The sequence below is a fragment of the Eublepharis macularius genome, chromosome 12 (assembly GCF_028583425.1).
Source record: "Eublepharis macularius isolate TG4126 chromosome 12, MPM_Emac_v1.0, whole genome shotgun sequence".
Classification (NCBI taxonomy): Eukaryota; Metazoa; Chordata; class Lepidosauria; order Squamata; family Eublepharidae; genus Eublepharis; species Eublepharis macularius.
In genome coordinates this window covers 48,538,527-48,552,812 of record NC_072801.1, presented here as the reverse complement: position 1 = coordinate 48,552,812, position 14,286 = coordinate 48,538,527, and the positions used below count along the sequence as shown (strand labels likewise).

The 14,286-nt window shown below is 43.7% G+C and overlaps 2 protein-coding genes across 2 annotated transcripts; both read right to left on the bottom strand.

Moving 5' to 3' along the window:
* Positions 1-1,046: 1,046 nt before the first annotated feature.
* On the bottom strand, positions 1,047-5,494 carry LOC129339114 (olfactory receptor 6N2-like). Its single transcript, XM_054993718.1, has 3 exons — positions 5,473-5,494; positions 3,961-4,559; positions 1,047-1,424 (listed from the first exon to the last, which is right to left on the bottom strand). Exons 1-3 carry the CDS (start codon positions 5,492-5,494, stop codon positions 1,047-1,049), a joined length of 999 nt encoding a protein of 332 aa, XP_054849693.1.
* Positions 5,495-11,839: 6,345 nt separating this feature from the next.
* Positions 11,840-12,805, bottom strand: LOC129339113 (olfactory receptor 6N2-like). The gene has a single exon (XM_054993717.1). It carries the CDS (start codon positions 12,803-12,805, stop codon positions 11,840-11,842), a length of 966 nt encoding a protein of 321 aa, XP_054849692.1.
* Between the last annotated feature and the right edge of the window lie 1,481 nt (positions 12,806-14,286).

Genomic DNA, 14,286 nt, shown 5'->3' with positions numbered 1-14,286 from the left:
CATTGAGACCACCCTCCAAAGCAACCATTTTATCCAGGCAAACTGATCTCTCTGGCCTGGAGAGCAGTTGTAATTCCAGGAGATCTCCAGCCACCACCTGGAGACTGAGAACCCTAACTGATCTCCAGATAACAAAGAAAATGGCAGCTTTGAAGGATGGCCTCCATGGCATCATATCCCTGCAGACATCTCCCACATACACACAAATGCCACCTTCCCCAGGCACCATCCCCAAATCTCCAGGAATTTCTGATGCTGGAATTGGCAATCCTAATAGGGTTGCTAACTTCCAGGCTGTGGCTGGAGATCTTCCATACTTACAACTGATCTCCAGGCTGCAGAGATCAGTTCCCTGGAGGAAATGGATGCTTTAGAGGTGGACTATATGACATACCCTGGTGAGATGCCTCCTCTCCCCAAACCACGTCCTCCCTAAGCTCCCCCCCCCCAATCTCCAGGAATTTCTGATGCTGGAATTGGCAATCCTAATAGGGTTGCTAACTTCCAGGCTGTGGCTGGAGATCTTCCATACTTACAACTGATCTCCAGGCTGCAGAGATCAGTTCCCTGGAGGAAATGGATGCTTTAGAGGTGGACTATATGTCATACCCTGGTGAGATGCCTCCTCTCCCCAAACCACGTCCTCCCTAAGCTCCCCCCCCCAATCTCCAGGAATTTCTGATGCTGGAATTGGCAATCCTAATAGGGTTGCTAACTTCCAGGCTGTGGCTGGAGATCTTCCATACTTACAACTGATCTCCAGGCTGCAGAGATCAGTTCCCTGGAGGAAATGGATGCTTTAGAGGTGGACTATATGTCATACCCTGGTGAGATGCCTCCTCTCCCCAAACCACGTCCTCCCTAAGCTCCCCCCCCCCCCAATCTCCAGGAATTTCCCAATCTGGAACTGGCAACCTTAGATAGGTGGGAGTTTCATGTAACCTCTTCCAAGATTTCTAAAGGAAGACTGAGATATAGGTAACGGTTACCATTATTTTAAAAAAACCATTAACAGAGTTGAGCAAGTAGCTCAGAAACCAACATGTCTATTTCATTTCACAACAGAACAGATGGGAAGAGCTGGTGATCTGCTTGATCACATCTCTGATTTCTTTGTTTCTCAAACTATAGATAATAGGGTTGAAGAGAGGGGAGAGAACTGCGTAGATCACTGCTAGGATCCTATTGTAACGCAAGGACTCCATCCATGTCAAGCGCATGTACATGAAACTGATGGTTCCAAAGAAGGCAAGGACCACAACGAGGTGGGAGGCACAGGTGGAAAAGACTTTCTGACTCCCTTTTGAGCTCTTGATCCTGATGACGACTCTAAGGATCTTCACGTATGAGAGGAGGATAAGAAAAATAGGGCCGAGGATGACAATCAAGTGAAGGGAGAAGTCAACAATGATGCTGATTGAGGTTGTTAAAACACAGATGGTGAAATAGAGATGGTGTCCTTCACAGATCAGTCGACACCAAGAACCCTACAGTTCTGAACTTTGTGACTACTGAAAGGGAGGGGAGAGGTTGCCTCACAATCTGGGACCAAACATTTTGTGTGTGTGTGTGTGCAGTTAAGAATCCTGCACAACAAGTTAATTGGGGGGATTTTAAAGTGATATCTTTGGTTTTATTTTCTTCAAGCATTATGGTACAAGATTGTGTATCCACATGAGGTGCAAAACATAGCCATCAGACGACAGCGTTTTCCACACGGGAATGTTTTCCTGTGTTATTACCACTGCTGCTGGGTCTTCCCCATAGTGGATTCACCTGCATTTTCCTAAGGGCAGTGCCCCACAGTAGTCATTCCCCTCATACCACCAGGGGGGCCTTTCAGCTTTTTAAAGAAGAACAGTTATTGACATACTGTTATATCAATATGTCAATTTAAAAAACCTTCAAAAAGCCCCCTAGTGCTGTGGCAGTATAGACATCACTGGGAAATGGGGCAGGGGAAATGGCCCTGATGTGGGTGGGACTGGGAAAATCTGGAAGTTCCCATTGACATGGCAACCATCTTGGCTTTGCTGCAATCTTTCCAAAACATCACAGTAAAACAGGGCTATTTTCACACTGCTTACGGGCCACGGAACATGGCACCAAGCTCCTGGAACGACAGCATCTTCCTAGTGCCAGGAAGACACTGTCATTCCAGGAGCTCGGCGCAATGTTCCGTGGCTGGTAAGCAGTGTGAAAATGGCCCAGGTTTGAGAAAGATTGCAGGACTTACAGGAGACACTCAGAAGGTGCATGGAAACACAAGACTGTGGGAAGCAGGAGGAAAACCTGCCTCCCATTAACATACAAACAATCCACATGCAAGTAATCAGTGATAAAAATTCCTTGTTTCTGACTCATTGGAATGTTTCCACTTGCTCTTGCCTCTGGGCACATGGGTGTGCAGACTTGTACAGAGATGGTCTAAGGCTTCACGGGAACTAGGAAGGAAGTGCTCTGGAATTTGTTGGGGTGGTGGTGATCCTTTCCCATCTGCCACCCATGGTCAGTGGAGGGAGACCACTAGTTTAGCTGGCCTTAAAACGATGACAGGATGGAACTTGCAGATTTAGAGAGGGCCTGCTTCTAAATATCAGTTGGTGGATAGCAACAGGAGAAAGCAATTGCCTTTATCCACCCCCAAGTTGTGAACTTCCTGCCAGCAATTGCTTGGTTGCTGCTGGACTAGATGAACCTTGAGACTCATCTTAGGAGACTCAAGGAAATGCCTTGAGGAATGCTTAGTGGGAAAGTGACATAGAAATGTTTTGAATAAATAAATGAGAGATGCCTCAATTTAGCCTCAACCCTCCCGAGGTCATTCCCCTTTTCTCTGTGATGCTTCTGTGAACTCCACTGAGAACAAAGATAACAGTTCTGATACTGAAACCAATAAAAAGGGGGTTGTCTTTTAACTCTTCAACCTCAGTTTTTTTCAATGTGTCAATACATTGAAAACTACATAATACAATACAAAACTACAATACAAACTACATAATGTGTAGTTCTAAGAAAGATAGGGTCGAGGATGACAATCAAGTGAAGGGAGAAGTCAACAATGATGCTGGTTGAGGTTGTTAAAACACAGATGGTGAAATGGGCAATGAATTTTAACAAAGAAGTGCCAATAGAAAGCCGGGAATTTCTATGGAAGAATACTTTGAAGATATCCACATGTAAGTATTTGAAAGAGAATGGATATAAGATGATTTATAGATGGTATCTAACACCGAAAAAATTAGCAAACGCAAATAGTGCAATGTCAAATAAATGTTGGAAATGTAAAAAACATGAGGGCTCCTTTTACCATATGTGGTGGACCTGTGAAAAGGCCAAAATGTTTTGGTCTAAGATTTATGGAGAAATGCTGTTAATTATGAAATATCATTTGTTAAAGAGCCCGGAAATGCTGTTGCTAGGATTGAATATGCAAGAAGTTAACATGAGGGACAGAACTCTGTTATATTATATGACTGTTGCAGCAAGAATTTTGTATGCACAATACTGGAAACAAGAAGACATACCAGAAGTTGAAGAATGGATCCAAAAGCTGTTGCATATGGCAGAAATGGACAAATTGACAAGGAAATTGAGAGAGCAGAATCCGAATGAATTTTTAACTGACTGGAAGAAGCTTAAGAACTATGTGGAAAATAAATGGGATGTGAGAGGACAACTGTGGACTTTAGATAGTTATTAAGTAATATGAGCTATGAGAATGAACATGAACTTTACCTTAGATAATAGGGACTACATAGTAATTAGAGATAACGATAAGCAATTAAGGGTTTTTAGTGCTGTTGGAAGTCAAAAAGGGAAAAGGGGGAGGGGGAAGGGATGGGGGGCATATACTGTAATTATAAGGGTAAATGAGTATGTATTGTGTATTATGTAATATGTTAACCCATTCAATAAAATTTCTATTAAAAACAAACAAACAATGATGCTGGTGGAGAAGTCTGTGCAGGCCAGGCTGATCAGTGGAGGGAAATCACAGAACATACGCCAGATGCGATCGGGTCCACAGAATGGCAGGTGGGAAGTCAGGATAATTTCCGGCAAAGGGCAGGCTAAGCCACAAGTGCAGCACCCCAACATGAGCTGGAAACAAAGTTTGGTGGTCATCGTGGTAGAATATTTTAATGTGGTGCAGATGGCTAAGTACCGATCGTAAGCCATGGCCGTGATCAGGCAGGCCTCTGTGATCCCCAGTACATGGAAGAAATAGATTTGCAGAAGGCAGCCATTGAGAGAGATGGATTTTGTGCTTTTCAGAAGGTCGAATAGGATTTTGGGCATGGTGACTGTGGTGTAGAACACCTCCAGGACTGCCAATACAGCAACAAAATAATACATGGGGATATGAAGGCGGGGGTGAGCATAGATGACGGTAAAGATGATGCTGTTGCCACAGAGGATAAGCAGGTAAATCACCAGCAAGATGACAATAACGGGTGTGTAAAAATTCTGTAGGTCTAGGAAACCAACCAGCTCAAACTCAGTCACTGATGTGGAATTGGTGGGTTCCACCTCTTGAAGCAGAGAAAAATGAGAGTCTGTTAAAGAGAAAAAGATAAGAGTCTGGCAAATGAACTGACATGGGTTTCTTTTATGCATGAGACGTTTACAGTGTTCCTGTGTGGCATAATGGTAGTGTGTCGGCCTAGGATCTGGGAGACCCAGGTTCGAATCACCGCTCTGCCATGGAAACTCATTAGGTGACCTTGGGCCATTCATTTGGTCTCTGTGTAACCTACTTCAATTGGTTGTTGGTGTCATTATGAAGACAAAATGGAGTCTAGGAAAACTATGCTATAAACTGCTTTGAGTCCTCATTGGGGAGAAACATGGGATATAAATATCTAAATAAATAATGCAAACAAACACATCAATTCCAAAATAATCTGAAGATCCTCAGCACATTATTTATTAAATTATTCAAAATATTTATATTCTGCTTTATCTCTTCAGACCCAAGGCAGAAACAGCACACATAGTATGTGCTGCCAGACCTCCCGCTACGGCAGGTGCCCTGCTCTTGGAAGTCCTTGCTGCCTGTTGCTTGCTGCTCTGAGTGGCAGCAGGAGAAAAATTAAAATTCTGCATCTTGTACACCGTGGCCCTCCCTCCATGCCCCCCACCCATTGAGAGAGATGGATTTCGTGCTTGGGCATGGTTTGGCAACCCTGGGGGTGGAAGGTACAACAGGAAAATCTTTTGGGGGGAAAAAGTCAGGACTCCAGAAATTTCCTTCTGTTCCTTGTGTATAAAGCACAACATTAATTAAAGCGTGTACTTTCTTTCTCAGCTTTCATTTTAAAAAACCCAAGATTTGGAAGAAAACATGTTATCTTTTTATGAATACATAAAGAATAGATATTAATACAAGAAGCCTTTTAGCCTACAGTTGCTAGATTTGGTTTGGAAGGGGGAAAGAGAGTATGATTTTGAGACTTTCTCTAGGCACACCTTTTAGGATGCCAACCAGCATTGTCAATCTCCTACCTGGCAGTTCTCTCCTGCAACCTGCCCTGCTGGTTTTGGGAAGTGGCAGGAGAGACATCCCACACTTTCTGGCTGGGCTCAGAAAATTCCTCCACCCTTCTCTGCATTACTGTTCCCCAGTCAGCGTGGCGTCGAGAAACAGAAACACACATCTGCTGATGTAACAGATGGTTTCCAGTCTATAGACCAAGGGGTGCCCCATTTTTCCATATTTTCCATATTTCCATATCTGCAGACTAAAGTTGTAACATTCCTGGGGTCCAGCCCTAATCCAGATAAGAGCCACATTTAATGAACCAGCTTGGGTTTTCTCCCTCTGCTAATTTAATTTTGTGAAATGTTTTGTGTTTAATCTTATTAGGGCCATTGTTACATTCAGAGAGTCCTTTGTGAAAAGGTACTATTAGAGTACTAGATAGATTAGAGGCCGGGATATGCAGCTGCTCATGCCAAATTGATTAGTTTTAAACACTGATCACTTTGCCTATAAGGGTTGGGTCTAGGGTGTTTCTACCTCTCTCCATTCACAGGCTTCTGATGTCCTAGTGATTGAATCTTGTGAATTTCAGTTGATTCGTTTACATACAGATGAATCCCTTTGCTTCCAGCATGGTTTCTTGTGAATATTGTCATTCACAAGATCCAGTCTTTTCTCTGTCCCTTTGCTATATCTACTGAAATAAGTTGCTGCTAATAAAGTACATGGAGCAAGAGGCATGCTGGTTCTCAATGCAGCATTTAACAAATCTTTTAATCTGTTCCCCCCTTCTTTATCAGCAGTGTGCGGAAATGGTAGTGTTATGTACTCTGTAGAGATTCCAAGCTCTAGGAAAATCCCAGGGATCTCCCAGAATTATGACTGATCTCCAGACTACAGAGATCAGTTCACCTCAATAAAATGGCTGCTTTGAAGGACGAATGCTATGGCATTATACCCAACTGAGGTCCTTCCCCAGGTTCCACCTCCAAATCTCCAGGAATTTTCCAACCCAGCATTTACACCCCTAGAAATCTGGCTTGGGGAATTCATGGAGATTTGGGGGCAGTGCCTGGAACCATATAGCACAGGGAGGCTGGAAACTCAGTGGGGATGTGATACCACAGAGCCCACCCTCCAAAGCCCTCATTTTCTCCAGGGGAACTGATCTCTGTAGTCTGCAGACCAGTTAATTCCAGGAGAACTCCAGGCCCCTGGTGAAGGTTGGCAACAACACTAGAAATGGGCTGTTGACGCCTTTTATGAGATGGAGTGAAATCACATCACCAGATAACTGCTCACAGATCAAAATGATATTAAAGGGACAGCTAGAGGTACCAGATTAAATGCTGGCGACCCATTAGGCTGAGCTCCCGCACCCACCACACGTGAACCAGCTATTCAATCAGTGTTATCACATAGGGATGCTCTCATGAAGACACGTGCACCCCAGTGTGAGGATCTGTGGATTCAGGTGAAGTGATAATTAAGGTATAAAATAGGTACCTTCCCCCTCTGCCATTCTCTCTCTCATCCCACATTCTGTGGCAAGGCTCTAGTCCCATACACTTTCCCTCCAAATTCGGTTTGGGAGGGGATTTAGGGGGAGTGCTAACAGCCCAAAGAAAAAAAAATTGGTACAGACTGCTCTTAACTGATCTTTGATATGCAGAAATCAGCAAGTGAAATTTCTCAAGGCTTGGGACAAAACATTATTCTCCACACCTCCTCACATTTTTACATTCCAGTTGCTCCACAGAACCCAGGACTATCTGGTTTTTCCTCCCCCCCCCTTCCGTTATTCTCACAACAACTCCATGAGGTAGGTTAGCCTAAGAGAATGATTGGCCCCAGGTCACCCAGAGAGCTTCAGGGCTGAAGAATGTGAAGCTTAGTTTGCCCATTTCAAGTTCAATACTTGAACCACTACACCACACTGTCTCTCCAGGACCTGCTCACAGCTACCAATGGAACAATAGGTCAAAACTACAAAAACCACCAGAATTATGATTTAATTTTAATTATGAAAATGCGAAAGTGCTGTGCAAAAATGCAATACTAGTGAAATAACTTAATAACTACATAAATAGGTGTTCATATACAAAATGTGAGTCCATACATTATATACAGAATGCAATAAATACAATCAACAAGTCACTGTCCAAAATATAGGAGTAAAGTGCAATGTTCCAGCGAGGTGGAAAAGCGTTGTTTGGTGGAGAGCCAACCGGGTGTCTTCTCATGGAGGTTCACAGTCCCAAAGTAAATATGTTATGGTGCCATAACTAGCAAAGGAATGTTTTGGTTGCATCCTCCCTCTCCCCCCCTAATTGCATCTTCTCTCTCCTCCCCTCCTTCCCCCTCCTCTTCTATATTTGACCAGTTTCTGTACCATGCATCTGACGAAGAGAACTTGATTCTCGAAAGCTTATGCTACAGTTAAGTTGGTTAGTCTTAAAGGTGCTACTGGACTCTTTTTGATTCTGCTACCACAGACTAACACGGCTAACTCCTCTGCACTTCAACACATTAAGCCTCTGTTAAAGGGATAGGACACTCTTTTTCCTGGTCAGTTGGCAACCTTAGTTGCAATCCATTTTAGACTGCAGTGACCTGGTTGTGTATGGTGAACCATGAAAGACAGCATCAGATTTTACTGTCCACTCCATGCATTTGCTTCACCTTATGCTGTTGTTTTACCAATGTGGTAGCCCAATCTAATTCACAGGCCTTCAGCAACTGGCTCAGGACTCATATCAGAGCTGTCATGAGATGTGCCAATGGCACTATCAGAATAACCATACGTAACACAAAATTAAGAAGTGGACTCTATGTTGTATGGGTGGTCAACTTAGGACCCAGATCTGCAAAGGATGAAGATGAATTAGTTGCAATCTCCTTATTGGGGGTTTATCAAGGCTTGGCCCCAATAATGCCAGAGTTCTGGCTGAGAATGTGTGAAGTAAAATGGGAGGCATATGAGCATGTACAGAGTGCCTTTCCCACATAACCAAGCTACCATAACACATCCCACGTACCTAGGAATTTCGAGGGGGGTTCCATTTTAGGAGATGTGGTTTCTGAGCCCCAACACTTCTTGTTTTCAAAAATTTTCACTGATTAGGTTCATTGAAAGGTTCTCTGTCTTTCCTAACTGCAGATCATAGTTTACAACCAATGAAGCAAAAGGTAGAAGCCAGCAGTGTCCCAACCTTCCCAAAGCTTCCCACTGAATAGAATCTGAACTCAGAGGAAAGAAGATGATGTTCATACTCCAAAACCAGGTCTCACCCTTTTATGTATAATTGTGCTTGGCAACTGAGACTGAGATGGGGTAATCTTCTTCAGAAAAGAAATAATTTGAACTGAGAGATTTCCCATGAAAGAAAGGAAAACAAAACCTTTTCCCCAAAGCCCTCCATGGGGACATCATTATCACCAAGACTGACTGGTAAACCAATGGAAGTTCATCTCAGTGAGAAAACAAGACTGCTTTTACTGGGGGGAAATGTGTGTGTGTGTGGGGGGGGATTATCATTTCCAAACAGGGAGCTTCTCTAGGAAGAATGGGACCTTAACTTGTTTGTAAATGGAAGAACTTCTACAGTGGGTTGGGGAAATCAACTGCAAAGAAGAGAACTTCAGAAAAGCAGGATCACAAAATTGATCACTGGCAACATGACTGTCCTCTCTGGGAAGGATGCAACAGGCTGGATCTCATCATTTTTTCCATGTGATTTCCACATGGGTCCCACAATCCCCGGGACATCCGAGGGGGCCCTCTTCACTCTTTTGTCAGCAGAAAAGTTGGTAGGAACCAACCCATTTCTTTCACTGGAACAGCCTGTGTTACTTTTGAAGCATTCCTGATAAAGTAATCTGTGTAACTCAAAAGTGTCCATTTTCCTTGGCCTGCCCCCTGGGTATCACATTATCTATTTTTTCTTTCCAGTCCCTTGGAGCCAATGGGATGCTATTGTTTATAAATGAATTGAGGTGATGACATAAGAAGGATTGACTCAGGGCCAAGGCATACAACCACTATTTGACCTTTAAAAAATCCATACAGATTCTTTCACCCATCCCAATGAACAGAAAAATATCACCCAAGTTGTACATGATGGATCATGTAAATTTTCTCATGTAGTTTATGTTAGCACAGTAACTTAATAAGTGCAGGGTAGTGCATGCAAGTATGTGTATGTACTGAGGAACAAATATCCACATAGAGCCTGCATTTATCTTTAGCAAGGAAATATGAGTCCCTTGTTTAAAGAACTTCATTCAGAGTAGGAAAGAAGTAGAAATAGCATTCTAGTCTATCTATCTAGATTAGGATGCCTGAGAGATGCAGGAGGCATGTCCTGCCTTCACGGCTGTAAAATGGAGAAGTGAGGAGAGGAAGGTGAAGATGGAAGGAAGGAAGTCCCTAAGAGTATCTCTATACACATTACAAAGTACCTAGGGATGCTTAAGTGAACCTCATTTCACGTGTCCCCCCTCCAATTTTCCATGCACTCGCTCGCAGTCACATTTCAATTTGCTCTGTGTGAATACATTCAGACATTCTATATAAGTTCCTCCTCAACTGCTAAAAGTATCCCAGTTTCCCCCACATCCATTCATTGAAATGCAGATCTTGTCCTTAAAGAAATGCAAATTGGCAAATCAAAGGAGCCTACAGTATTTGTTCTCACAGTGAAAACAGAGCTGAATTGGTGCTTCGCCCTCCAGAATCACTTGCAAATGCAGTCACACAAAGGGAGCTCCTGTGAAAGCAGTATTTGCATGCGCAGAACAAAAACAGCCTGCATGTGAATTGAGAACTACACATACAATCCTGCACTTGAGCGTCCCTAGGTACTTAGTAATGTGTAGAGGGGTAGCTCCAGACCAGATACAGGCAGGATGGTAAGGGTATAACCCCTCTATCTTTCTATATATGGCCCCCTTCTGCAGCCTAAGACTAGGAGACATCATAAACTCTCTTTCACTTCCACCAGTTTATGCTGTCTGAAGTTCATGGCTGTCGGTGTAGTGTAGTGGTTTGAGTGCTAGACAGTGATTGAGGAAACCAAAATTCAAATCCCCTCCTGGCCATGAAGCTCATTCAGGCCTCTCTCTCTCTCTCTTTCTCTCTCTCTCAGTCTAACCTACCTCACAGGGTTGTTGTGAGGATAAAATCAGGTGAGGGGATAGTGTACATCGTCTTGAGCTCATACAAAGAAGTACAAGATAAAAACCAATCAATAAATTAGTAGTTCATTTTGGCAGTGATCAAGTGGAGTGCAAGTGAATGGCAAGTGAACAGGGAGGAATACACGTGAGTCTGTTCACTTGCCAGGCAAGTGTAATTCGTCACTTGTAGCTTGGCTCTCAGTTCCTTTGATATGGGCAGCCAGGCAGGAGCGAGATCCCAGGGCTCAGCAGGTACCTCTTAAAGCAGGCTGGGAGGGAATCAAGGCACTGTTTGCATATCATGCCCTTTAATACAGAGGTGTAATCTCCATAACAGGAATAAAATCAGGAACTTTTATTATTCTTCGTTTATTCCCAAAATTTCTATCCCACTCTTCTGTTTATCAAGGAAACACAAGATGGCCAACTATACAAATAATGATGAGAGAAAACCCGCTTCCACACTCTGGATACTGGAAATGCTGAAATACATTCACAAACAAGGGACCACCCTTCTACTTCACAAGATACATCCTCCTAATATATTTGCAGCCCAGATGAATTCTCCTTGAATATGCCGAGTAAGCTTTCCTCAGAATCTGTTTGTTTTTTATTGTGGTTTTCATATTAATTTACAGAATATTTATGCCACCTTTAGTGCCCAAATTGGTTTTCAAATAAAACCATCAAAATAATAACATATCAATCAGAATCCGAACATTTAGACATCAAGAATGAATGAATGAATTTATTTATTTATTTCAGTTCACAACCAGCTTTAAACTACATCAAGGATGTAATAACAGCCAAAATCACTTCACAAATAACCTAAATTCTACATCCCAATGCCCAGGGGGAGTAAAAGGTTTTTCATTTGTTTCCAAGATGCTGAGGGTCTCACCACACAAGACAAAATACACTCGGATTACATGAGTAATTCGAGTGTAATTTGAGTGTATTTTGTCCCGTGTGGTTTGACCCTCAGAAAGCCCCAATTTTGACAGATGCCAGCCTTGCATCTGATGGTATTCTGAGTGTATCCTCAGTGACATATCTTAAGGAACAGAAAGGTTCAAACTGGAAATCAAAGAAGCACTCAATGGGATATCCTTGTCAAAAGCACCCTTATTTTAAAACACCCACTGTAGGGATAATTGCCCAAATGCACCAGCAGATTCAGCACCCAACATGCCTCCAGGTCCTCCTGAATGATAGATTGGGCAATTTAATAATTTTTCGGATCTCTTCCTGGATTTCTTTGTTTCTCAAGCTATAGACAATGGGGTTGAAAAGGGGGGTAAGGACAGCATAGATCATGGCAATGACTCTCTCGTAATGCAACGATCTGGCTTGAGTCAAACGGACATACATAAACCCTGTTGTCCCAAAAAAGGCAAAGACCACAATGAGGTGAGAAGCACAGGTAGAAAAAGCCTTCTGGCGGCCTTCCGAGCTCTGGATTTTGATTACAACAGTCAATATTTTTACATAAGAGAGGAGGATCAAGAAGACAGGACCAAGGATGACCAAGGAATGGATGATGAAGTCTGTCATGATGATTCTAGATATGTCAGCGCAAGGGAGATGAAACAATGGAGGGAAATCACAGAATATGTGCTCGATGTGATTGGGCCCACAGAATGGCAGTTTGGAAATCAGGACAATTTCAGGCAAAGGACATGCAAAGCCACAAGTGCAGCATCCGACCACTAGCTGGAAGCAAAACTTGGTTGTCATGGTGGTTGGATAGCTCAACGGAGTGCAGATGGCTAAGAAGCGGTCGTAAGCCATCACTGTGAGCAAGCAAGCTTCTGTGATGCCCAGGGCATGGAAGAAATAGATTTGCACAAGGCAACCACCGAAGGAGATGCGTTTCTGCCTCTGCAGCAGATCCACCAACATCTTGGGGATGGTGACAGTGGTATAGCACATCTCGAGGGTAGCCAGCATGGCAATAAAGTGGTACATGGGGATATGGAAGCGGGGACTGGTCTGAATTAGGGTGATGATGACAATGTTGCCCATGAGAATGAGCGAGTAAGTGAAAAGTAAGGTGACAAAGAGGAGCACATGAAAATGCTGTAGATCCTGGAATCCAGTTAATTCAAAGTCAGTCATGCTGGTTTCATTGGCGTTTTTCATTTCTGCTCTTATTACAGTCTAGAAAAGCAAAAAGGAATGATCCATTCATATGAAAAACCAGGAAAACGGCTTTTCAAAAATCAACAGGTAATTCAAGAGAAGCACCAATTCAATAAGCAGAATGATACAGTGCTGTACAATGGTTACAGTGTTGGATGAGGACAAAACTGAAATCCAGCGGTACCCTGAAGAGCAACAAAAAATTTTCCATCATAAACTTTTGTGAGTCGATTCGGTTTCGTTTTCTCAGCCATGCCGGACGCTCCTCTCGGCTGGTCCGGGAGGAAACGACCGGGCACCCTGACCGGGCGGCTGATCTGCAAGGATTAGCCCCCAGGACTCCCAGGGAGGGAGCCAGGGTCCGGGACGCGGCGGGAAGAACTCCCCGAAATCAATGCGGGGAGGGAATTGCCCGTTTGTCCCTATGGAGGCCGGCAGATGTGCGCGGCGCCTCGAGTGCCGCCGGGCAACGAGAAACGGCAAGTAAAAGAAACAGGCGGAAGCCTGTAAACAAGCGAATCCCTTCTGTTCTACAAGCGTTTGTGAAGGAGAGGTTGATCTGAAGAAGACTCGCTCTTCCCCTTCGTGGAGTTCCAGAATTTTGTTGGTGCCCCCCCCCCAAAATGGCAGCAAAGAAGCAAAGTCCCGCTCTCGGTAAGTCAATCTCGGCCACCTTGCAGAAAGGGGAGTCGCTCGAAGAATTGGTGCGCAGGGCGGTGGTGGAAGCCATAAAACCCTTTGTTGACAAGCTGAACGAAACTGATCAAAGGGTGGGCTTAATTGAAAGCGAGGTGAAAACCATTAAGGCAGCAGCGGGGGGGGCAGAAAAGTCTGCTCTGGAAAGTGCGTCACTTGTGAAGGCTACAAAAATGGAGCTGAAGTTGGTGGAGAACCAACTGATCGGGCTACAAGTGGAACGAACGCAGACAATTTTGCGTCTCCAAAACGTGAAAGAGGAGGAAAATGAGGATCTGTGGGATTTGGTCTCGGAACTACTGGCGACACCCGCGAGGACGACTAAAGAAGAGGTTAAAAGCGCCATTTTGGAGGTCCGTCGGGCTTCTTCAAAATATGCAACAAAGCGACAGTTGCCTCGTGAGATCATTATTGACTTTTCAACTAAAAAGATTCGGGACACCATCCTATATAACTCATACAATGCGGATTTGGACTTTATGGGTTTGAAAGTCAAGATTTTGAAGGACGTTCCATTTCTAGTCCGGAAACGGCGTTTTAAATATAAAAAGTTTGCAGCTCTTCTGAGGGACCATGGAATAAAGTACAAATGGTTATTCCCGGAAGGAATATGGTTCAGATATAAAGATCAGGCCTATAAGATATTATCAGAAGATCAACTAAAGGATTTTGAGAATAAAAACCCAGAACTCTGCTGCACCAAGAACGAAGAAAAGGAGGAGCCGGGGGGGGGGGGGAGGAGGAGAGCATTGCAACAGCAGTTGCACAGAGAGAATTGCGTCCGG